The 24,812-nt window shown below is 38.1% G+C and overlaps 1 protein-coding gene and 1 long non-coding RNA gene across 2 annotated transcripts in view; one reads left to right on the forward strand and one right to left on the reverse strand.

Moving 5' to 3' along the window:
• Window positions 1–4,776, forward strand: part of LOC140688739 (uncharacterized) — a 41,355-nt gene extending 36,579 nt beyond the window's left edge. Inside the window, exon 5 of the long non-coding RNA XR_012063521.1 lies at window positions 4,527–4,776. This is a non-coding gene — a long non-coding RNA (uncharacterized lncRNA). The remainder of the gene's footprint in view (window positions 1–4,526) is intronic.
• PLA2G4A (phospholipase A2 group IVA) overlaps window positions 1–24,812 on the reverse strand; it is a 133,026-nt gene that overhangs the window by 101,252 nt on the left and 6,962 nt on the right. Inside the window, exon 2 of the mRNA XM_006198776.4 lies at window positions 8,637–8,739. Coding sequence (XP_006198838.1) covers window positions 8,637–8,669 — 33 coding nt within the window. The 5' untranslated portion in view covers window positions 8,670–8,739. The remainder of the gene's footprint in view (window positions 1–8,636; window positions 8,740–24,812) is intronic.

A 24,812-nucleotide genomic window follows, 5' to 3' on the forward strand; every position in this document is an offset into this window, starting at 1 on the left:
ATCCTAAAGTCCAAAACACCTAATTTGGCAACAGAATTTGTTAACTTTAGAAGACATTATTAAAGAAAATTATAATCAGAAACGTAACTTGAATTTCTTCTCTCTCATCAACAAGAAACTTTCCACTTGCACAATAAATATATATGTCAAATACAGTAACAAAATACTGTATCATAATTGTATACTTTTTTAAATATTAAAGTAAATATAGAGTTCACTTTCACTTAAGTTAGAAGATTTTAGGTCCTATTTTAATCAAGATTACTGGGACTGCTCTAGGAGTGAAATGAGTACAAAAAAAAGAAACAAAACGGATGGTGAAAGCTTGGGTCTAAAATACTCATTTAATGACATATTCACCATGACTATACAGTGACTGTAATATCTTCAAGATATCTAAAATAAACAATCACCCAAATTTTTAGCACCTAAATTTTAGTTGATATAGATTCCAGTCCAATGGTAATTAAGTAGCTATAGTACTAAACAAAAAAAATTTTTTTTGAACATTAGCTTTCTTCCTACCTCAATACTGTTAGCAGACAGGGCAGGGGGTCCCTGGAGAAAAAGAACCAGGCATGGATTTCTTGATATAAGAGAAGTCATTTTTGGCCTAAGCCATTTTGTGATCTAAGTCTAGCCACAATGCTTCTTGCCCTTAAACAGGTCTCAGTAATTAATGATCAAAAGATTGCAGGAACAGAGGACTGTTATCAGGCAAGAGAAGTAACATTAGGAAAGATAATCTATCAGCTGTTATGACTCCCAGTTCTGTTTCAAAGGTAAAGGTAAGCGTGAAACACTCACCCACCAGATCACGTGGAACCTGAAGGATGATGGTGTTAAATTTTTCTGATCTTTGTGACTTCAATCAGCTAAAGCTTGGGCTCTGTCAAACTGTGCCCCAATTCTATGCTGAATTCTCCTCTGCTCAAGCCCTTTCATGAATATACATGTACCCTTAGCTTAAGACTTCCCCAATTTTGCTGTGTGGGAGACTGCTTCAGGAATATTCCCAGTGTTCTCCTTACTTGCTGCAAATAATGAATCCTTCCTTCTCCTGATCTTTAGCTTGGCTGTGTCTTTTGGTTCTACACCCACCAAGAGGTGAACCCAGTTTTCAGGTAACAATACCCCTGAAAAAAATCTACACTCTCCTAGGAGTAATTATGGCTGAGTTAAAAACTGTGAGGTATAGGTATGCCTTCACCCTCCTAAAGGGGCTCATAGAACACATGAAGTGGCATGTACACTTGAAAAGTTCTCCCCACGCATCCTTAGAGTCCTTTGGGTGGCAGAGATATTTGCATTGATAATTTTCAGATGTGAACTTTAAGTCTAATAGATCCAACAGACTTGGAAATATGGGTATATTTATAGATACCATTTTGGATAATATATCCTTATTTTAAGGCACTTCTTAAAACCCTGTGTCTTGTTCTTTTCATTAAGTTTTAAGTGAAAAGTGATTAGTAACTAAAAGACAGAGACATAAGTCGAAATGGTATTTACAAGACAGAGCTGTATATTTTCTATCTCAGTGTTCTGTTCTTGCAATATTGTGATTTATAGGAAAAAATATATATATATTTGGTTATTCAGATGATCAAATATATATATATATATATTATAATTATATATTTTATAATCATAGAATTGAGTTGAATTCTTGGTCACTCAGCTAACATCCAAGAATTGCTTGGTGTGGAGAAGCCTTCACATACATGTTGGAATTGGGTCTGGGAGCCCCATTCACCCTTGGTTTCTTCATCTGTAAAATGGCAATTATAATATTACCAACTACATGGGATTTCTCAAGGGTCCCCTGATGCACATCCAGATTCCAACATTAGAATTTTACATAAGGCAATAATGAATGTCAAGGTTGGGGGATAATTTTACCATCTATGGAAATCTTTCAAGATAAAATGACTATCTTCTTGGGATTATCTAGAAGCACTGTTGACTTAGTGTAAATGTAGGTGAATTCCACTTGTGATAATGGCAGACTAAATAATCTGGGTTCCCACAAAAAATGAATAAAAACTGGATGAGGCTTTACAAAATCTGTAAGCATTTTTCTAAAAATAACTGTGATGGTTAATTTTATCTGTCAACTTGACTGGCCATGAGGTGCCCAGAGTAAACCTAATTTCTGGGTGTGTCTATGAGGGTGTTTCCAGATGAGATTAGTACTTGAATCGGTGGATTTGGGAGAGGAAATTGCCATCCCCAGTGTGGGTTGGCATCATCCAATCTGCTGAGGGCCTGAATAGAATAAAAGAAGGAATTTGCCCCCCCTTTTCCTGTCTCACTGAAGCTGAGACAGCCCACTTCATCTCCAGACTTGAACTGAATTACACTCCTGCCTTTTTTGGGTCTCTAGGTTGCAGATGGCAGACTGTAGGACTTCTCAGTCTCCATACCACAGGAGACAATTCTTCACAATAAATCTCCGTATCTAGGCCTATCTGCTATGGTCCGAATGCTTATGTCATCCCACAGTACATGTTGAAATCCCAGGCCCCCTAAAGATGATGGTATTAGGAGATGGGACCTTTGGGAGGGGCAAATGAATGGGTAACTGCCTTCATAAAAGAAATCAGAGAGGTCCCTTACCCCTCCCACCTTGGGGACACAGCAGCTATGAATCAGATCCTCGCCAAATGCAACTACGTTGGTGCCTCAGTCTTGGACTTCCCAGCCTCCATAACTGTGAACAATAAATTTCTGTTGTTTATAAGCCACCTAGTTTGAATATTTTGTTACAGCAGCCAGAATGAATTAAGACATCATCTATCTATCTATCTATCTATCTATCCATCCATCCATCCACCCACCCATCTCCTATTGGTTCTGTTTCTAATCAGTTAGAAACCCTTGACTAATACAGTAACAAAGAACTAACAAGGCGGGAAGGCCCGTGTTCCCTGAGCAGAGGTCAAGGAGAGCACAAAAACCCGCAGAGATGAGCACGGTTTTCCCACAGGGACATTTGCTGATCCAGAGAGGAGCAGACTGAGAGGCTGAGCATCCTCGAGGGGTTCGGAGGCTTCTCAGGATAAACCACTGCCCCGTTTCAAGCTGAAAAGGCCACAGACCGCACCACAGGAATGAGTCTGAAGAGCCCTTCCGTGGACTCACAGCCTAGCTCAGTGTCATTCAGGGGCCCAGAAAACAACCAGCCTGAAACTGGGATTACATTTGTTCCAGACTGCCAGCTTCCCAAGAAGCCTGCAAGAAGCCAACAGAATTCTGAAGAATTACTTTCTCCAGATAATTGTTTATTAAAATAACGTTCAGCAAAATCAAAGATAATGAGAAACACGAGAAGGTATGACACCAAGACTACAAACCAGCACAGTTAATGAACAGACACAAAACCAGTCACACTACACCCACAGCATTTAAGGCAATGGGAGTCAAACTTAAGTATGACTACATGGAACCAGAAACTGTAAAAAATGGCTGAGAAGATTTTTAAAAGAACCAAATAGAAATGCAAGAACTGAGAAGGAAACCTGGTGACCTTCTAGGGATTTCTGATCTATGCTCTCTGGTGAAGGAGCAGAAATACTGGCATTACTTTAAATTTAGATACTTCTGCCTCAGGTTAGAGGCTTGTGGCAGGGGAGGGCTGGTATCAGAGAAAGGTGAGAAGCTTATCACTAACTATCCTCTTTCTCCTTTTTCTAGAATGGATGAGTGCTCACAAATAAACATGTTATTTGCTGTAAAACTCATTATTGTTCTGTGCACAGTGCTGTGCTTTTGTAATAGTTTCGTCACCTTTGTTTCTGATTTCCCAGCAGCAGTATCTCACCTTCTCATGTCTCCTGGAAATACCTTATCTTATTAAGTTTCTAAAGAATACTTACGCACATAATAATTTATTATTTATAAAAGCCCAGTGAAGCAGACACAGCTGGTAGTACTCAGACCCTGTCTTCCGTACGCAGCAGCTAAAACTCGTCTAAGTGCTTATGAGCACGTAACTGAAGTCTGAAACTACCGCTAAAACACTAGTTCTTTGATTACCTACTCAGTGTTTCCCTACCCCCGCCGCGTTACCATAATAATCTGAACTAATAGCGTTCTCCTTTTTTGGTAACACTTCCAGCCAACCTCTAATGACCTTTTTCAAAGGCCCCTGTATTTTAGCAGGCAGTCGTGCTAGCACACCCATCTGGCTGGCCATCTCTAAGTGTGGACACAACCTTAGTTTCCGTGGATGTGGGGCAGTGGCCCTCCCTGGCTAGGAGGTGGTGGGAAGAGCTGTGGATTTTTTTCAGTCCAGGGAAATGACTCATATTTTCAGAGTAAAAAAGGTGGAAATTTTTAAAAATATTTTATATCTGATCTATTCTTTTGTCATTTTAGTGTCTTCCTGGTCCAAAAGATCTTCAATAGATTCTGGAGACGCAAATAATCCTTCAGGCTAGAAAACACCTCAGAACAGCTTTTTAGACATATGGGATCTACATTCCACTTTAAATTTATCACTCCATTTTCTCCTGTGTTCTTAGAAGCTGGCACCACTGGAAACAAGAGAACTTGCTGCAGCAGCCCACGGGATTCTCCAACATGTCACTGCGTCACAGGGCTGGTGAAAGTCCTCAGGGCCTTGATGCGCCCAAAACTGTGCCAGCCTGTCTGGCACCCTTCACTGCTCCCTAGCTGGCCTAGTTTTCCCCACCTTTCCTTTTTAATAGAACTGTTCTGTGTGGGGTGTGCGCACTTATAAATTGGGAAAAGTATCTTTCTGTGAAAACTAGAGCAGGGAATTTTGTCACTAAAACAATTTACGCACACACACGTGTACAGTTTTGTTTTGTTTTTTCCCCATGCGTATAGTAAGAAGAATGAACAAAACTATAAGGCTCTGAGGATCCTCTTTGTTGAAAAGGGAGATCCACTGGAATGCTGATTGATAAGAATCCCAATTCTCATGCTGGAGAAGGTTCAGGAAAAATGTGATACAGATGTGTGGTTTTAGCATACTTCATCATATTAAAATGCCACATAGGTAATGACTATGGCTTAAATATCTAGATATAGTTAACAAAATTTATGAGAAAAGTTGATAGAAATGAGTCTTAAAATATCCAGATGCAGTCTGACTTTAAGTATGTTCTGCCAGGTTAAAAAAGAAACTAAACAGCCAGTTCACAAGGTCATCTGACAAGAGTCATGTGGGGGCTGCACAATGGGTAGTGAGAAGGCCTGGTCAGATTGGGTAGAAAAATGAAGATCATTTGAAATAATAATGTTGTTTGAAATGTGTTATGTTCCAAACATACTGAACTTCTTTCATTTCCTTAAATCACATACTTTTTCCACCTCCAGACAACTTCGTATACGCTTTTTCCAGTCCAAAAGAGTCATTTTCTCCCTCTTCACCTAACTTCTACTGAACCTTCAGGCCTCTCCTTACATGTCACTATCTCTAGGAATTCCAGAAGGATTCTTGTTCTTAGTTATTCATGTTGTATATTCCCAGAGAAATCTTTGTTCTCTCTTATCCAAGCTGTTACTCAACATGGTGGTTACTATAAACTGTTTTTCTCCCAGACATAAGCTCAATTCAAGGATTCTTTTGATTCCCTAGTGCCTACGGACAGGGCGTGATACACAATGGGGGTTCAATAAATGGTGCTAAGTGCTCAGAATAAATATTAGAATAGAATTTGAGGCAGCATTAATGGAAATGTTAAGATTTAGAAGCATCATTGGTCTGTCTCAAGCTGAGGGTTTTACACTTTAACCTTATCTTCTTTCTTGGTTGCAAGTGCCAAATTTCATGTTATAGTTTAAGAATGAACATTCTGATGGAATTCTCTGAGTTATAGAAATTACCCACCTCTCTTGAGGTAGTGGGGTGAGGAAAATTAATCTGCTCATAAGATACAGAAACATCATTAATATGAAAAAAAAAAAACAATTGAAAAGGGCCTATATTCACTGTTTAAATTCACCTACAGAAACCAGAATGATGATGGAAGGAAAGTAGGATATTGTTTCAGAAAATAAAGATTATCTCAATTTAAATCCTGATATATATATAAATATGCATATGTATACACATAATTACATAAGCTTTTTACAAGAACCACGCATTAAATATAAGGGAAAAATATAAATTGAAAGTAAAAGGATACATACACAAAAAAAAAAACTAGAAAGGATTATGTTAATAAAAGAAAGTAAAATTTAAAACAAAGTCATTATTAGAGATAAAAAAGGACCTATCATAATGATAAAACATCAATTTAACAGAAATACATACAATTCAGAAGTTATACGCACTAGTAACATTTCAAAATTCATAAAGCAGAAGTTGAACATGAAACTCATTATTGTACATGGAACATTTACCAAAGTAGACAATATACTAGGCCATCTCCTGTAAAAAATACTATAAACAAAAAATTACACAGAGTATGCTCTCTGAACACAGAAGAATGAGATTAGAAATCAATGACAAAGACAACTAAAAAAATTACCAAACGTTTGAAAACTAAGAAACACGTTTAACCCATGTGTCAAAAAGTAAATCACAATAAAAGTTAGAAAATATTTTTAATTGAGCAATTATAAAAGTAAGACATTTTCAGTCTTATGGGCTATACCTAAAGTAGATGATCTACAATCAGTAATGCTGAAAAGATACACATTTAAAGATTAAAGAGGAAGAAGTAAAACTGTCATTATTTACCAATAACAGGAATGTGTAAGTTGAAATTCCAAAAGACTCTACAAACAATTAGAATTAATAAAGAAATTCATTAAGTTCACTACAGAAATCAAGTGCATTTCCATATAAATGCAACATTAGCTTTTTGATTCCTGGTTAAACAGTTTAACATTAGTTTCATGAGCTGTAAATGGATTGGACGATTCGATATTATCCTATCATCTCTCCCCTAATTGACCTATAGACTCTTTTCAGTACCAATAAAAAATCCCAGCATTTGTGTGTGTGTGTGTACGTGTGTATGTACGTTAACAAACTGATTCCAAAACTTATACGGAAACGTAGAGGCCTGAAAATGGCCAAGAAAACCTTGAAGAATAAGAAGTTGGAGGATTCACGCTACCATATATGAAGACACTTTTCAAAGCTACAGAAATCAAGACAGATTGGTATTGGGGGAATCAAAGCCTAAGAGACCAAAGAAACAGAACAGAAGTCAGGCCACACATATGCAGTTGCCTGATTCACATACAGCAAAGGCACCACTGCCATTCAGTGAGGACATGACGGTTATCAGAACACTCGATAAACAGTTTGTGGTCTCCAGTATTCGGACAATAAAAAACGGCATGGTAATGTAGCAATGTGGAACTCTGCTACTCACAGATAAAATGTTGAAAGTAGACATCGTTATGAGGGTACAGAACTGGCAAAACTTATCTTTGGTAACAGAAGTCAAATACTGGTTGCCTTGGAGGAGTCTATTAACTGGAAGGGACATGAGCAACTCTTCTGGGGTCCTTTATAATGTGTATTTTAATCTGGATGATGATTTCATGGGTGGGAATATATATATGTAAAAATCCATCAAGATGAACACTTAAGATTTATGTATTTTATATATGTTGTGCCTCAGTTTAAAAAGAAAAAAGAATCAAAGAGAAAGAGAAGCTTGAAAACAAAGCAAAACCTTTAAGGAGTTTTAAGAAGAGAATGCCCAGCAGAGATGGGGTTAGAGGTTGGGGCAGTGGGGGGGCGGGACTGAAGAATCTATTTGACTCAACACCGAAGAGACCCTTGATGAGACCTTTTTTTAAAATGAAAGTTGAGTCCAGTCTTCAATCACTGAAGTTGTGAATGGAAGAGGGCACTACAAAAAATTATGCTTTAATCCTTGCTATCCAGCCAGGGGGGGAAAAAAAAAAAAAAGAGGATGGTAGCTAGAGAGGGGTGTAGGGTAAGAGAAGAGTGTTTCATTTTAAATAAAAATGAGGCTTTGTATTATCCCTCAATATCCATTAAAAACTACTCCTATTCCATATAAATCTAACTGGATCTCAGGTGTTGAATTCAGCAAAGGAATTTTTCTCCTCTTTTTTTTTTTTTTTTGATCAGAGTGAGAGTGTACACTTCCAATGGAGTTTGGAAAATTACACAGTAGAAGTCAAATGATTCTACTTTCTACTTACTATTGCCCACCCATAGAAAAGTTTGCTTACACATATCGAACTAAGGGAACATTTACAAAATTAATTACCCTGGAAATGCATACCAAAATATAGCCCTCAATTCAATAATTATTTTATTTTCTCTCCATCAATTCATGTGAAGGGTGCAGGATGCAAATTGCTAAGTGATAACTGTACTTTTTAATTCTTTCATGAAAGTTAAATGCTGTTACGGATGTTTTGGTAGTTTTTCCATCCAAGCCCCTCTTTTCTGGAAACTTACTGGGATAAAGAGAAAGAGATGAGTTAGTTTTATTACAGATCGTACCTTACTTGAACTACACAAAGTTCGTATGACTTCCGTAAAAAAGAATCCAAGATTTTTCATAGAGTTTTATTACTGTACTAGCAACACCAGCAATACCAGCAATACTCATGCACAAAAGTATGCCTGCCCCTCTCCCAGAAGAAAATATAAACAGCAAATGACTTACTATAATGTGTTGATAAGGATCTATAAATGACATGTTGGTTTCAATTACAGGCAATCTCTTCACACTTCAAATGTCTTCTCTGGCACTCTAGCTTCTTTAAAACCTACAAAATAAACAATCCTTATTGTTAAGCTTCCTCTTGGATGCAGTTGCAAGATTTAAATGATAATGAGTACAAATCTTAGGAAGCAAAAGTCTACCCAAGGGGACCAGTTGGGGTGAGTTCCCTAATTGTTTATTTGAGTGGCTATACACATACAACTTAGGGAAAGGGTAAACACATTTTGATAGTACTGCTTAATTTCCATATTTATTTGTTCAAATTTATTCTGTAATTATTAGGAAACTCCAGGATTTTTTTTTTGCATTTGCCAAGTATTTTATGAGAAATTTATTGACGTTTTGGAAAATTAAAATTATTTTGTGCTGTTTATAATTTAAAAGCCATGTCATTGTTTCCTTAATTGCATCAGTATTACACAAATTCACAATAAAAAAGGAACATTTTTCACCTTAACTATTAAGAATTTTAAAAACATATTCATGTTGAATTTCAACTTTAATGTTAACATTTTAAAAGAAATGTTTGTTCATTCTAAGGTACCAGTTTAATTTGTTAAATGAAAATATTTTAATGAAAAAATATGCTCTATATTTTGCCTTTTCTTTTACAATTACTCCATAGTATTTAAAATCAAATTAAAAACTAATCAACAAATATCTTTGTTCTTCCATCCTAGATTTTTTTTCCCTTGGAACTTTTAAAACAATACATACTTGTATTTTAGTATTCTACAAATCACATCTAATTTGAAACATCTTTTCAAATGCTTGTATTATTTATGATTAATACGTAATTTCTAATTTTTTAAATTTCAGAATAAAAAATTGTCTTAAGGTTTTAAACTGTTTTTTCTTTTTAGACATCACATTTTAAAAATTTTAAAAGTTTCATGCTTATTGTCACAAATATGAGTAACGGGAGTAAAGTATAATCATTACTTTCATTTTGAAGTGTATCCTAACAAACTATTTCAAAGTATATTCATATATTTTAAGGAAAAAGGAAAAGAGGTAATTAAACTTTTTTACATAAATGAGATCTTATGAATTTCAAAACTCACTTCCTGTGTCACTTTTTTAAACAAAAATAATGGTGTTTATTTACTTAGATTTAAAGAGAATTTTTTTTAGAGCAGTTTTAGGTAGATTCACAGCAAAATTGAGATGAAGGTACAGAGTTCCCATATGCTCCCTGCCCGACCACCACCCCCGCGTGCACAGTTTCCCCCAAAACCAGTATCTCCTACCAGAGTGTGGTATTTCTTACAACTAATGAACCTACATTGACACATCATAATCACCCAAGGTCCACAGTTTACCTTATGGTTCACTCTTGGTGTTGTACAGGCTATGGATTTTGACAAATACAAAATGACATGTATCCATCATTACAGTATTCTAAGAGTATTTTCACTGCCCTAAAGATCCTCTCTGTTCTGCCTATTCATCCCTCCCTGTCTGCCAACAGCTGGCAACCACCTGTCATTCTGCTGTCTCTATCCTTTTATTCTTTAAATCCATTTAGGGCTATCTCTTACCAAGCTTAAAAATAAAAAAAAAGAGTGAAAAAGAAAAATCACAACTGAGCTGACACAAAGTCTGAACATTGTAAGGAAAAATGTCATAGAACAAGCTGAAAACGTTACTAAGACAAACGAATAGCAACACTAACCTTCCCATAGAAAGGATTAGAATCCAGAGTTGCTACAAATATATAATATAAAATGTCCTTTTTTTTTCAGTAACAACAAGCAAAAACAAAGAACAGAAACAGATAAATGTGAGCCAGTGAGCTACACACAGGAAACAAAGCAGCCAATAATAACCATCTCTGAAGGATCCCAGATTATGAACTTAATATTTCACAGCATCTGTTACACATATGTTCACAGAATTAAAGGAAAGCACACATGAAGAATTAATGGAAAGTATGACACAATAACATATCAAATAGAAAATGGCAATAAAGAAATGTAGACATTAGGAAAAAATGAACAAATGGAAACTCTGGACCTAAGGCATAACTAAAATGAAAAATCCACTAGAGAGGATAAACAGCAGATGTGACCTTATGGAAGAATCAGTGAATTTAAAGAGGCATCAATAGATGTTACTCAATCTGAAGGACAGAAAAATAAAAATAATGAAGAAAAATGAACAAAGCCTCAAAGACTGAGGGACAACATCAAGTACACTAATGCAAGTGGAATCTCAGAGGAAAAAAAAATTTGAAGAAATAATAACTAAAAATTTTACAAACTTGATTAAAAACATGTCAAAAGAGCTCAACCAATTCCAAGTATGAAATATAAAGAGAACCTAGATACATGATAGTCAATCTGTTGAGAATCCAAGACAAAAAGAAAGAAAGGAAGAAAAATCTAGGAAGTCACAGGGAAAAAAGGTTCGTCACATACAAGGTAACCCAAATAAGATTAATAGATGACTTAACAGTGGAACCTGAAGGCAGTGGAATGATATATTCCAAGTGCTGAAAGAACAAAACTGTCAACCCAGAATTCTAAGTCCAGTAAAACTATCCTTCAAGAAAAGAAAGCAAAATAAAGACATTTCCATATCACTAAAGACTGAGGTAATTTTTGCTAGGAGACAAGCATTACAAGAAATAGTGAAGAAAGCTCATGTTGAAAGGAAATGACGCCAGAGTGTAACTCAAATCCCCACAAAGAAATAGAGGCACCATTAAAGGTAAGTACATAGATAATTCTAAAGGATGGTATAAATAGATAAATTTTTTTCTCTTTTTCTCTTCACTGATTTAGAACTCAGTTGCATAAAATAGTAATAATAAAATTGTACTGTTGGACTTATTTAAAGATGTAATATATATGCAAATAATAGCACAAAAAAGGGGGAGGGAATGGGGCTATAATGGAGTAAGGAAAGAACACCAGATGTAATTGAATCCACAGAAAGAAACAGTAAATAATACATCAATAAAAAATATTTTATAAATAGATTTTCTCTCTTTTCTTCTTAAGCTTCTTTAAAACAAACGGAATATGTAAAGCAATAAATTACAATACTGTATTGTTGGGTTTACAACATATATAGAATTAATATATATGATAATAATAGCACAAAGAAGTGGGGAGGGATTAGGACTATATTAGAGCAAAGTTTCTATATTTTCCTGGAATTAAGTTATTATTTATATAAAGTAGATTGCAATAAATTAAGGTACACCTAGAAATAATTCCTAGAGTAGCCACTAAGAAAATCACTTAAGGTGGGGAGGGTATAGATCAGTGGTAAACTGCATGCCTAGCATGCATGAAGTCCTGGGTTCAATCCCTGTATCTCCATTAAAAATAAATAAATAAACCTAATTATCTCCCCCTCCAAAAAGAACCAAAACAAAATTTTTAAAAATCACTCAAAAACATAGTTAAAACATCAACAAAGGAACTAAAATGGTCTGCTCAAAAATATCTACTTAACACAAAGAACACAGGAACAAAAAAGTGAGACATAGAAAACAGAAAGCAAAATGGCAGATGGAACTCCAACCATAACTATAATACACTAGTCTCCCCTTATCTGCTGTTTCCCTTTCCAAAGTTTCAGTAACCTGTGGTCAACCGCAGTCCGAAAATATTAAATGGAAAAATCCAGAAATAAACAATTCATAAATTTTGCACTGTTCTGAGCAGCATGATGAGATCTCACAATGTCCTGCTTGTCCCACCTGGGACATGAATCATCCCTTTGTCCCGAGTATCCCACCCAATAGTCACTTAGTCGCCATCTTGGTTATAAAATCGACCGTTGCAGTGCCTCAGTGTTTAAACTCAAGTAACCCTTATTTCATCTAATAATGGCCCCAAAGGACAAGAATAGTGATGCTGGCAATTTGGATATGCCAAAGAAAAGCCATAAAGTGCTTCCTATAAGTGAAAAGGTGAAAGTTCTCAACTTAAGAAGAAAAAAGAAATCCTATGCTGAGATGCTAAGATCTATGGTAAGAAGAAATCTTTTATCCATAAAAATTGTGAAGAAAAAAAGAAATTCATGCTCATTCTGCTGTTGCACCTCAAACTACAAAAGTTATGGCCACAGTGCTGGTAAGTAATTAAGATGGAAAAGACATTAAATTTGTACAATAAAATATTTTGAGAGAGAGAAACCAAATTCCCATAACTTTTATCACAATATATTGTTATAATTGTTCTATTTTATTAGTTATTGTTGATAATCTCTTACCATGCCTAATTTATAAACTTTATCATAGGTATGTATGTATAAGAAAAAAATATAATATATATAGGGTTCATTGTATCTAAGGTTTCAGACATCCACCAGGAGTCTTAAAATATTACCCCTGCAGATACAGGAGAACTAGATAATATTAACTGTGAATAAATTCAACACTTCAAGCAAAAGGCAGAGGTTGTCAGATTGGATGAAATCTAATACATACAAAAGACTAGTAAAATCCAAATAAAGTTTGTAGTTTAGTTAATATCATTATATCAATGTTAGTTTCCTGCTTTTGATAATGTACTTTGGCAATATAAGATATTTCACTAGGGAAATCTGGGTAAAGAATAAATGGAAATCATGTAATACTTTTGCAATTTCTTATCTTAAATTATTCCAAAATAAAAAATTACTTTAGAAGTCCAATACATAAATGCACACACATACACACACAATGGAATACTACTCAACCATAAAAAGGAATAAAATAGTGCCATTTGCAGCAACATGGATGGACCTAGAGATTGTCATACTAAGTGAAATAAGCCATAAGGAAAAAGAAAAACACCATATGATATCACTAATATGTGGAATCTTAAAAAAAAGAGAGAGACAAATGAACTTATTTACAAAACAGAAACAGACTCACAGACATAGAAAACAAACTTCTGGTTACCAGGGGGAAAAGGCAGGAGGGCTGAGTGGAGAGATAAGCTAGGAGTTAAGGATGTGAAGATACTAACTCCTGTATATAAAATAGATAACTATATACAATACCTTGTAATAGCCTATATTGAAAAGAATATGAAAAGGAATATATATATATATACAACTGAATCACTACCCTGTACACCAGAAATTAGCACAATATTGTATACTGACTATATACTTCAATAAAAAAATTGTTTTAAATAAAAATAAAAACTCTTAATACATGTGGATAGATGTAATTTTTATGTACAATTTTCATTCCAAAGTTATGTGTTATGTTTGAAAGAAATAATAAACCATTCATATGGAAAAATTGGGGGGTAAGTGTCCTTTTCTTCAGAATAAAATCAGCAGTCTTTATTGTCAGTAATGACATTTTCAATTCCAGTCACAAATATGCACCCATTCATCCTTTTCCTCGCCAAACTGTTAATAGTAGCAGTACATATTTTAGGTTTCTGTAGAATCAGGCATTCCACCTTAGCCACATGAACCCTGGGAAAATGTTTTCTCTCCACAATTAGCTCAGCCTGGAAACATTACTGCAACTCATTTGCATAACCACTATCATGAATGCTCACAAAACAGCATTTTGGGGTTTTTTGTTGTTGTTTTTATAACTAAGCTGAATAACCAGTCTTGGTGAGTGTACAGTCCTTTAAGTCTGAAGCAAGAGATATGAAGCTCACAAGTTTTTTTTTTTTTTTGGCTGCCCTGTAATTAGAAACTTCCTGAACACTAATGAGGGGGAAATGGAGATACCGTTTCCAACACATGCTTGCCTGTGCAATGCAACTGTTGGCTTTCAACGAATGCTTCATAGTGTGCGGTCTGCCCAAAACCCTGTTAGTCATGTTTTCAGGGCAAGATGGGTTTCTCTGGGAAAAGTGAAAGAGAACCAAAAATACAGACTAGAGTGTTTGGTCATTCCCTTTCCCTCCACAGAGGGACAGGACAATAGGAAAACAAGGGGTTATTACTGGCATACCTCACAGATACTGCGGATTTGGTACCAGACCACCACAACAAAGCAAGTGTCTCAATAAAGCAGTCCCAGGAATTTTCTGGTTTCCCAGTGCATATAAAAATTATGCTTATACTCTAATGTAGTCTATTAATTGTGCAATAGCATTATGTCTAATAGAACAATGTACATGATATTAATTTAAAAAATACTTTATTTCTTAAAATAGCTCATCATAATCCGACCCTTCACTGAGCTGGAATCTCTTGGCTGGTGGAGGGTCCTGATGTTGATGGCTGCTGACTGATCAGGGTGGTGGTTGCTGAAGACTGAGGTGGCTGTGGCAATTTCTTAAAAATAGGACATATCGATTAACTCTTTTGGGAAAAATTCCTCTGTAGCATGCAATGCTGTTTGAGAGTGTTTTACCCACAGTAGAAATTCTTTCAGAATTGAAGTCAGTCCCTCAAACTCTGCTACTGCTTTACCAACTAGGCTTATGTAATACTTTATATTTTTTATTTTCATTTCAACAATCTTCACAGCATCTTCACCAGGAGTAGATTCCATCTCAAGAAACCACTTTCTTTGCTCATCCATAAGAAGTAAGTCCTCATCCATTCAAGTTTTATCATGAGATTGCAGCAATTCAGCCACATGTTCAAATTCCACTTCTAATTCTATTTCTCCTGCTGTTTCCACCACATCTTCAGTTACTTTCTTCACTGAAGTCCTGAATCCCTCATGTCATCCATGAGGGTTGGAACCAATTTTTTCCAACCTCCTGTTCATGTTGATATTGTGGCTTCTTCCCATGAATCACAAATGTTGTTAATGGCATCCAGCATGATAGATCCTTACCAGAAGGTTTCCCATTGACTTTGCCCAGATTCATCAGGGAAATTGCTATCTATAGCATTATGGGATGTATTTCTTAACTAACAAGACTTGAATGTTGAAATTACTCCTTAACCCATGGGCTGCAGGATGGATGTTGAAATTACTCCTTAACCCATGGGTCTGTGTTAGCAGGCATGAAAATAACATTAGTTTTGTTGCATGTCTCCATCAGAGCTCTTGGGTGCCCAGGTGCATTGTCAATAAGCAGCAGTGATATTTTGAAAGACTCTTTTTTTTCTGAGCAGTAGGTCTCAACAGCAGGACTATAATACTCAGTAAACCATGTCAAAAACAGATGGATTGTCTTCCAGACTTTGTTGTTCCATTTATAGAGCACAGGCAGAGTAGATTTAGCATAAATCTTAAGGAACATGGGATTTTCAGAATGGTAAATGTGCATTGGCTTCAACTTAAATCCACCAGCTGCATTAGCCCCTAACAAGAGAGTCAGCCTGTCCTTTGAAGCTTTGAAGTCAGGCATCGACTTCTCCTCTCCAGCTATGAAGGTCCTAGATGGCATCTTCCTCCAATAGAGGCTGTTTCATCTACACTGGAAATCTGTAGTTCAGCGCAGCCACCTTCACTGATGATCTCAGCTAGGTCCTCTGGAGAACTCGCTGCAGCTTCTACATCAGCACTGGCTGCTTCCCCTCGCACTTTGATGTCATTGAGATGGCTTCTTTCCTGCAACCTTGTGACCCAACCTCTGCTAGCTTCAAACTTTCCTTCTGTATCTTCTTAGGATTGAAGACACTTAGGACCTTGCTCTGGATCAAGCTTTGGCTGAAGGCAATGTTGTGGCTGGCTTGATCTTCTATCCAGACCACTAAAACTTCCTCCATAACAGCAATAAGGCTGTTTCATTTTCTTATCATTTATGTGTTCTCTGGAGTAGCACTTTTAAGTTCCTTCAAGAACTTTTCCTTTGCATTCACAACTTAGCTTAGTTTGGCACAAGAGGCCTAGGTTTTGGCCTGTCTCAGCTTTCAACATGCCTTCCTCACTAAGCTTAAACTTATTTCTAGTTTTTGACTTAAAGTCAGAAATGTGCAACTCTTCTTTTCACCTGAACACTTAAGACCATTGTTAACTGGCCTAATTTCAGTATCACTGTGTCTCAGGGAATAGGCAGGCCTGAGGAGAGGGCGAGAGATGGTGGAGCAATCATTACTGTATTATTTAATTACTTTATCTTGGCAGTGGGGGAGGTAATTAGGCTTATTTTTAGAGGAGGTACTGGGGATTGAACCAGACTGAACCCAGGACCCTGTGCATACTAAGCATGTGCTCTGCCACTTGAGCTACACCCTTCCTGGTGGAGCAGGCAGAACACACACAACATTTATCAATTAAGTTCGTTGTCTTATATAGGCATGGCTCATGGGGATCCAAAAGAATTACAATAGTGACATCCAAGATCACTGATCATAGATCACCATAACAAATACAACAATAATGAAGAAGTTTGAAATATTGAAAGAATTCCCAAAATGTGATACAGAGACTTGCAATACACAGATGCTGTTGGAAAAATGGCACTGATAAGACCTGCTTGACACAGGATTGCCACAAACCTACAATTTGTGAAAAAAACACAGTATCTGCGAAGCTCAATAAAGCAAAGCACAATAAAACGAGGTCTGCCTGTACTAGGTTTGTGGCACGTGGAGGAAAGAAGGATAGGAACGCAAAGGGTCCTCTTCTCTTTCCCTCGATTTCACTGTGGAACAGAGCAGAGGAGGCAGTAGGAGGCTCAGCGCTGAAGCAGTGGCAGGCCTCTCTACTGGAGCCCAGCTGATCTAAGTTCAAGCCTGTCTCCTCCTTCCTCCGACCGTGTGACCACGATCCTCACTTTCTTTATCTGTAAAATGGGGGAAATGGCGCCCACACCTCAGAGAGGCAATGGGAGGATGGAATGAGAAAGTGTATGTCAATCATTCAGTGCAGGGCCTAGTGGGTCACAAACATGCAAAATTATCATGTTTATTGTTGTTTATGAAACTGATGTTTTCCCCCAATTTCCTAAGACTTATTTGGCTCTATAGAGATTGCTGAGAAATTCAAGTAGGAAATCTGTTCAGCACCATTTATAAAGGTGGTATACGTTTTTATACTCAACAATTAGTTTTAACTGAGAGTAAAAAATACTAATTGGGGGGATGGGTAGCTCAGTGGTAGGAGTATGTTTAGCCAGCACAAGGTTCTGGGTTCAATCGCCAGTACCTCCATTAAAATTAAAAAAAAAAAACTGATAAAAGTTTGAATAGAGATTTTTAAAATCTGATCCATTAAAATTTTTATACGTATCTCCCTGATTTGTCTGCTTCCAAATTCAAAGCTTTCTCCATTATTCTGGGTATAGAAAGATATTTTAAAGGCATGAAGGGCAGTGTTTCCATCATCATTTATGTATGTATTAACTAACATGTAACTGTATATTTATATAAACTATATACATTTGGTTACTAAGGCATTACTGAAGTTTTAAATTATTAAATTATTTATCTGTTGCTTTTTTAAAACCTAGGCTAAGCAAAGGGTTTGATATGACTAGCAGGCACAGAGGAATGAAGAAACAGCAGGAATTAAGAGAGGGAATGGAGCCACTTTATATTAGAAATGTTTCTCAAGCGGTATCTTCAATTTGGTCCAGAAAACCTGTTAGGAGAATTTGCCTATTCCCAAGGAAATGGAAAAGCAGGCCACCAGTTACAGAGGCACAGATTGATTAGCTGGGTCTGTTTCTTAAGCCAGAAACCCAACAGCGTGGAAGTGCCTCTCAGGCCCCACAGTGAGATGCCTGGTCCCATCGCAATGTCCATCCACACTATTCCTCCTGAACTGACTTTTCCACTCTGTTTTTCTTCCTAGGCCTCTGACACCGCTTCTCTCTCTCTCAAGTTTGTATAATTCAAAGTTCATCATTAAAACAGGGGAGCCTATATGGAATGCCTACGGAGTTTCAGAGCAGAGAAAGATTCACATGGTTTAAAACAGAAAAGGCTTGCTAGAAAAGGTAAAAACCCGAGCTGATGCTTGAAACCACGAAAGGGTGGAGATGTCTAGAAAGAGGGGAGGGAGAACACGTGTTCCTGGGAAAGAACCTGAGGAGGTAAAATGACTATAACTCAATAAAAAAAAAAAAAGCTAAAAAAGTAAAAAGTAAAATAAATAAATAAAAAAAACCAAAAACGAACCTCAGGAGTAAGCCGCAGCTGCTGTGGAGATGCCCCGTCCCACCCCAGGCTCTCACCTGTGCCGCCCACCACACCCCTCGCCTCCCCCCCTACAGCTTCTCGACAGGATCCTCTCTGCCTGCCCTTCAGTTCTGGCATAAACTCAGTCTCTGAAGTAAATCGTCTCTCTGTCTACTGGGTTAGGACTCTGGTATTTCTCCTTGATTTCTCTTGACATATTATAAACTCTATGTCTCCCCAGGCTGTGAGCAACAGGAGGGACTTCTGTCGCCTTCTCCCTGTACTCTTGTTGGGTCCTGAGAGACCACCCAATGACTGTGTTCGAAAGCGTGAATGAACAAACTTGGGAACTTACATGGAGCACCGGGGAAAAGCGATCAGACCATAGACGAGGTTCCGTGTTAAGAAATCATCATGGGGCAAGTCGAGCCTATTTATAGAACCTAGAAGGCTAAGCTGGAAGATATCTTAGCAATTGCTAATTTGAATACCTAATTTCAGAAGCTCACATTAGTTACACATTTCCCAAATGCTGGTGATACTGTGCTAAATGGTTTATACACATCACCTCATTTTGTCTTTATAATAAGAGGGGGAATATTACTGCAATTTTGAGAGATAAAAGGGTGAGTGATTTGTCTGACAACTCAAACTGAGGCAGATGGTCCCCCTTACTCACGCTCTACAAGAGAACACTGTCTCCCAGAAAGACTGAGAAACTTTCCCTAGGTCATCTAGGTTGACAAATGCTGAGCTGGCCCTAGAATCCTGACCCCATGACTCACACCAGATCCTTTCTTTCTACATCATTCTGTCGTTCGACCAAAGACCCCGGAGGACAGGCCGACAGAGGCCACATGATGGGGGTGACACTTTGCATTCAATTTGCTAGGGCTGCTGTAAGAAAACACCACAGCCTACTGGCCTTAAACAACAGAAACCCATTCTCTGACAGTTCTGGAGGCCAGGAGTCGAAGATCAAAGTCTCCAGCAGGTTTGGTTTCTTCTGAGGCCTCTCTCCTTGGTGTAAAGATGTCATCTTCTACCTGTGTCCTCACATGGTTTTTCCTCTGTGCCCACGCTCCCCTGGTGTCTCTTTGGGTATCCAGATTTCCTCTCCTTGTAAGAGTACCTGCCAGTTGGATTAGGGCCCATCCTAAGGGCTTCCTTTGAACTCGATCACCTCTTTAAAGGCCTAATCTCCAAATATAGTCACATTCTCGGGTACTGGGGGGGTTAGGACGTCAACATATGAAGGGAGTGGGGCCCCATTCAGTCTATAACACACTTCCATGTTTATACTATAGCCGTTAAACAAAGACACTTGCAGTTGTTCACAGAGGAAGGTGTTACCTGAGGAGGGAGGGAGGGCCACCCAGAGAGGTGCAAATGTGCCGTGACAGGCACCTAAACCGGGATTGTGAGGGGACAGAGAAGAGGAGAGAGCACAGCATCACTTAGCCAAGCCAGCCTCCCTCATCTGGTTATTTTAAAAGCGCGCGCGCACACACACACACACACACACAGTATATAAATGAAACACGATGCATAATGCCGTCTGTTTGATTTTACCACTTCACCACTGGGAAGTCCGAATCCAGATAAACCTGACTATTTTAGGGGCCAGAAAACCGGCTGGCCCAGTTTTACAGGCCGCATTACAAACAAAGCAAGAATGTCTCCTTACTCTCCAGCCAGTGTTCCAGTTTTTCTTTCTTTGACCATCTGGTTTGCTGTTATTTTCCATTGTCTCACCTCTTTAGTGGCCAGAAACAAGTGGCCACTCTGGCTATATTTTAAGGTCAGAAAATTTTGGGATTGGAAAAAATAATCACCACCTAGACAGAACTTGTGCACATTTGTAAGCTGAGGCCTACGGTGTAAACAAACACAGCAAGTTCACCTAATTAGGGAAATAACTAAACACATCTCTTCACTATCAACCAGGTGCTATTCCTTTGCATCCTCCCAGCACCCCTTTCTCTCCCCCTCCCCACATACTAAGACTAAAAAGGAAATAGAGACAAAATTAAAAGGGCATTTATATAAATTTTAGTTTCACCCAAATTTTAAGTTGCCAAGTTGTTGTTTGGTGGCACGGAGTATGGTCAGGATGTGAACTTGAAGGAAAACAACTGAATTTCTCTCTTTGACTGAAAAAGAGTCATTTTCATCATTTACATTTCTCTAGATTTGAATCATAGTTATAAGATGTGTACTTACAAACACAAACATGGATTGTTTAAAAAACAGCAATCCTCTTCCCACACAGCTCCGTATACACTCATATCACACTGACAAGTGTTAACTATACTATGTTCACTTTCAGAAAATACAAAGTAACATTCTACCTTCCACTGAAAAGAAACCGATAACAGTGAGGTGTCACTGCTCACATTTTTTTTTTTAAATACATCTACAATGTGGCACAAGATGCCAGCAAAAGGAATCGGTTTTGAAAAGTGCATTTACTTCTACAACTTTCTCCAGACAAGACGGTTTGAAAACATGCTCCCCTGGGGAGCGTTTGTATTTTGTTGAGGCTTCCACTCCCTCCTTAATTGCTGCCTCTTTTTATGACGTATTCAAGATTGCCACAGCAGGGAAAGCTGTATCTTTTTTCTAAAGTAAACAGTCCAGGGAAAACCCCCAGGAAAGCCGTCACACTGGCTTAAATGTTTCATGAGAGCCATCTTATTACTGGATGAAGTTCTAACATCTCGAGGTTGTTTTACTTTTCAACTCACACAATAACTATTTCAAGCAGCTAGTGAGGCTGATCTTGTCATTAAAATACGGATGTAGATTATGATCTTGAAGTGGGGGGAAGAAAAAAGAAAGAAAAATATGGCAGGAGTTGTGGAAGATCAGTCTTGTGGGTTACCAGGAAGTTAAACCGCTAGACATGACATGAGCACCCTAAAGTCCTGGATGGTGTAACATATGATAGTAATTCAAGCTCATCATTCCTTTCTCAGGTCGTAATAGGTTTTAGAAACATGATTCCAGACACTGTGCACGGCAATTCACTGGTTTTGTTTGTTTGTTTGTTTTTTAACAAATGGGAAACCCAGGCTTTTGCAGGATTGAGAACTCCGTAAGTGGAAAGTATGCATTCGAGGGAGTATTCTCAAGAGTTCTTAATATTTTTTGTCTTGGGCCCCTTTGGCGGTCTGGGGAAGCCTATGGACCTCACGATACAGTGTGACATTATAAAATTCATGAAGTACAAGCACTGGACTACAAAGGAAACCAATTATATTGAAATACATGGAGTCCATGCGGTGTAGCAGACCCTTCGAATGGTACTCACGTATGCTTTGCAGCCTTGGGTTTTCTGCCTCTACTTCTGAGGAATACAACTATGTAGTTCTAAAGTTCAATTAAAGGTTTTTGAACTAACACAATAAAGGGTAAAATGATAGAAAACTTCAGTTCTTTTTGGACTATCAACCCCTGCCAGCACCATAACGAACATGTAAGCACAATCTGAACATTAAGGTGTGATATATAGTAAACACGGGTTGAAGTGAACTAGAAACACTCATTGGCACCAAATCATGAAATTTACATTTCCTCAACCTTTGATCAACAATGGAGATCAGTGCCAGGGACATTACTAAAATCTATAAGAATGTATCTGTTGCGCCTCTCTGGTGAGATATGAAGCCTCAGTGGATTTTGTGACAAAATGAAATCAACAAAAACAATGTTACACTCCCGCCCACCACCTCATTTTGGACAGGAAGAAGTTTGATAACTGCAGCTAAACCCTAGCCTAAGGAAATATGGGCAGAACCAGGAATAAAGTGCAGACTTCCACTTTATGGACTATTTATGACTTTCCAATGCATGACAGACATCTCATTGAGGCAGGGAGGGAAGGAGGACAAAGAGGCACCTCGTAAGTGCCAGGCAGTGCATCTGGGAAACAAAACATCAAGGGCATCTGATCACTAGGAGCTGCCCCTCCTCCTGCCACTGCCCAGCTTGGCCCACACAGACTCCCTGCTCCCCTTCATGGAAGTGCCTGACCATCAACAGTGGAAAATTAAAGCACTTTAATGTTAAAAGGATTTATAAAAATTGGCTATTAAATTACAAGGTTTTTTTTTTTAAAAAACAGGAATTTTCTTAACTTTGAAGAAATATGAGACAGTATTTCAATAATATTATTTTAGTTCATAAAAAATCACTTGGATTATGGTCACCAGCTGTTCTAAGAAGCTCTAAAGACTTTGGTGGGGGGGAGGGGAGGGAGAAAGAAACGAAAATGACTTTCTTAGTTGCAAAATGAAAGATTTTGGCACGTTGAAGAAAGAACATCCTGAAAGCAGGGCTGTAAAAAGAACCCCCTTTTTTGACAGTTGATTATTATTACTACGTGTTTTGGCCATTTCTACATTGCAGAATTGTAACAATTCCAATTCCATAAAGCATTATCTTGAGGGAGGACGAAGATGTCTTCAGAAACCTGGAGGAGAGGAGGCAAAACTTGAGGGGTGAAAGAGACACCAGACACGAGAACTTAGCTAGGCATCCAAGAAAGGAAGGCGAGGCAAGGGTTAAACACTCAGAACTCAAAAGGACAACAATTCTAGCAACTAACTTGAAGAAAAAGGAGCCCATGCATGACTGCTCTGGGAACAGGTAAACTCTTTGAGAATCTCTGAGACTCGCTGAAGTGTAGAACCTGGCCTAGCAATTGACCAGACAAGGAATCTGAAAGGAACAAAGTAGTCTGTGACTCCTCCTTACTAGTTAATAGTTACCTTGGATAAAATGATCTGCATTCTACAAGCTCATGAATTTCTACACAATTTTGTTTAAGGTGTTTTTGTTCTGTTTGCTTAGCGTACTAGTCGTTCATTTTAAGGATTTTCAGATTTTCCTTCTTTCTCTAAAAACTCTCACTCAGAACAAAAAAAACCCGCTCTAGAAATATTCAGCCATTCTAGCTTGTCTGGGTTTGCTTCTTGCATTTAAACATGGCTGGAGGGACACCATAAACCCAGAAGGCTGGTCTCAGTTTAGCTTCACATTCTCAAAACTCAAAAGAGGCTCTCACCACTACACAGCATCTTTCTAAGTTTTTCTGGCACACTGGCATCCCCACTCGAGAAAATGACTTTCTTCTCCCCAAGTCTCTCACCTCACCCCACCCCCACGCTTGGGTGGTGACATCTCCCTTCAGTGAGAAAACAGAAGGCACCGGGGGAAGCTCCTTATCTTCCCACCACCAGATCTGCACACTCCACTGCCCGCTCTGCCCTAACAGTTGAGTTCTCCTCCTTTCCGGCACAAAGGAGGCAGACTTACTCCTGTTCCAGATCTGGCCCCACGTGTGGCTCTCTGGACACAAATCCTTCTCTCCTCCTCAAGTACTTCACTCTGACGGCCATGCCTGTCTATTCTGAATCATCAGACTTTACTTTTTACTAGATAATCTGACTTGGCAAGCTTGTCACAGTCTCCCTTGACTTCATATTCCTTTATGCTCCAAGTCGCCCTTTTTTTAATGTAGATTTCTCTACAGAGCCATTTGCTTACACTGTTATCTGTCTGCATCTTCAGAGTCCTCACTTCCCATCCCCTCGGCCACCTCACTGAGTCCCCACCACTCCCCTGGAACCCTCTCACCAAGACCACTAATGACCTCCTAATTTTCAAATGCAGTCATCACTCTCCCATCCTGTGTTTCTCTGGAACCACTTTTCCTCCTTTGCTCCTACAACATCACCCTAATCCCTGGTTTTCCATGTAATTTCTCCATTGCTCTCATTGACAAATGCTGTTCTCTGCCTGGAGCCCGCGCCTTGAGCCACACCATTCTCACCCAGTCACCTCCCACACGTGGTTTCCCATCCCTCACATCTTGGCTTCAATTTCATGTCTCAGGGAAACCTTTCCCTCCTCAGCTCCCTGGGTACTGTGAAAGTCCATTTGCTTCCTTTATTATTCGTGTATCATTTGCTGTATTATTCTCTCTCTCCTCCAAGAGAAAATTAACTCTTTACTCACCCAGGAATGCCCTAAATGTTGCACAGTGCCTTGCTTGTAGTTGGTATTAATGGAAACGTATGGAATTGGTGAAGGAATAAATGCACGTAGCCCTGCGAT

The sequence above is a fragment of the Vicugna pacos genome, chromosome 23 (genome assembly GCF_048564905.1).
Source record: "Vicugna pacos chromosome 23, VicPac4, whole genome shotgun sequence".
NCBI classification, from domain to species: Eukaryota; Metazoa; Chordata; class Mammalia; order Artiodactyla; family Camelidae; genus Vicugna; species Vicugna pacos.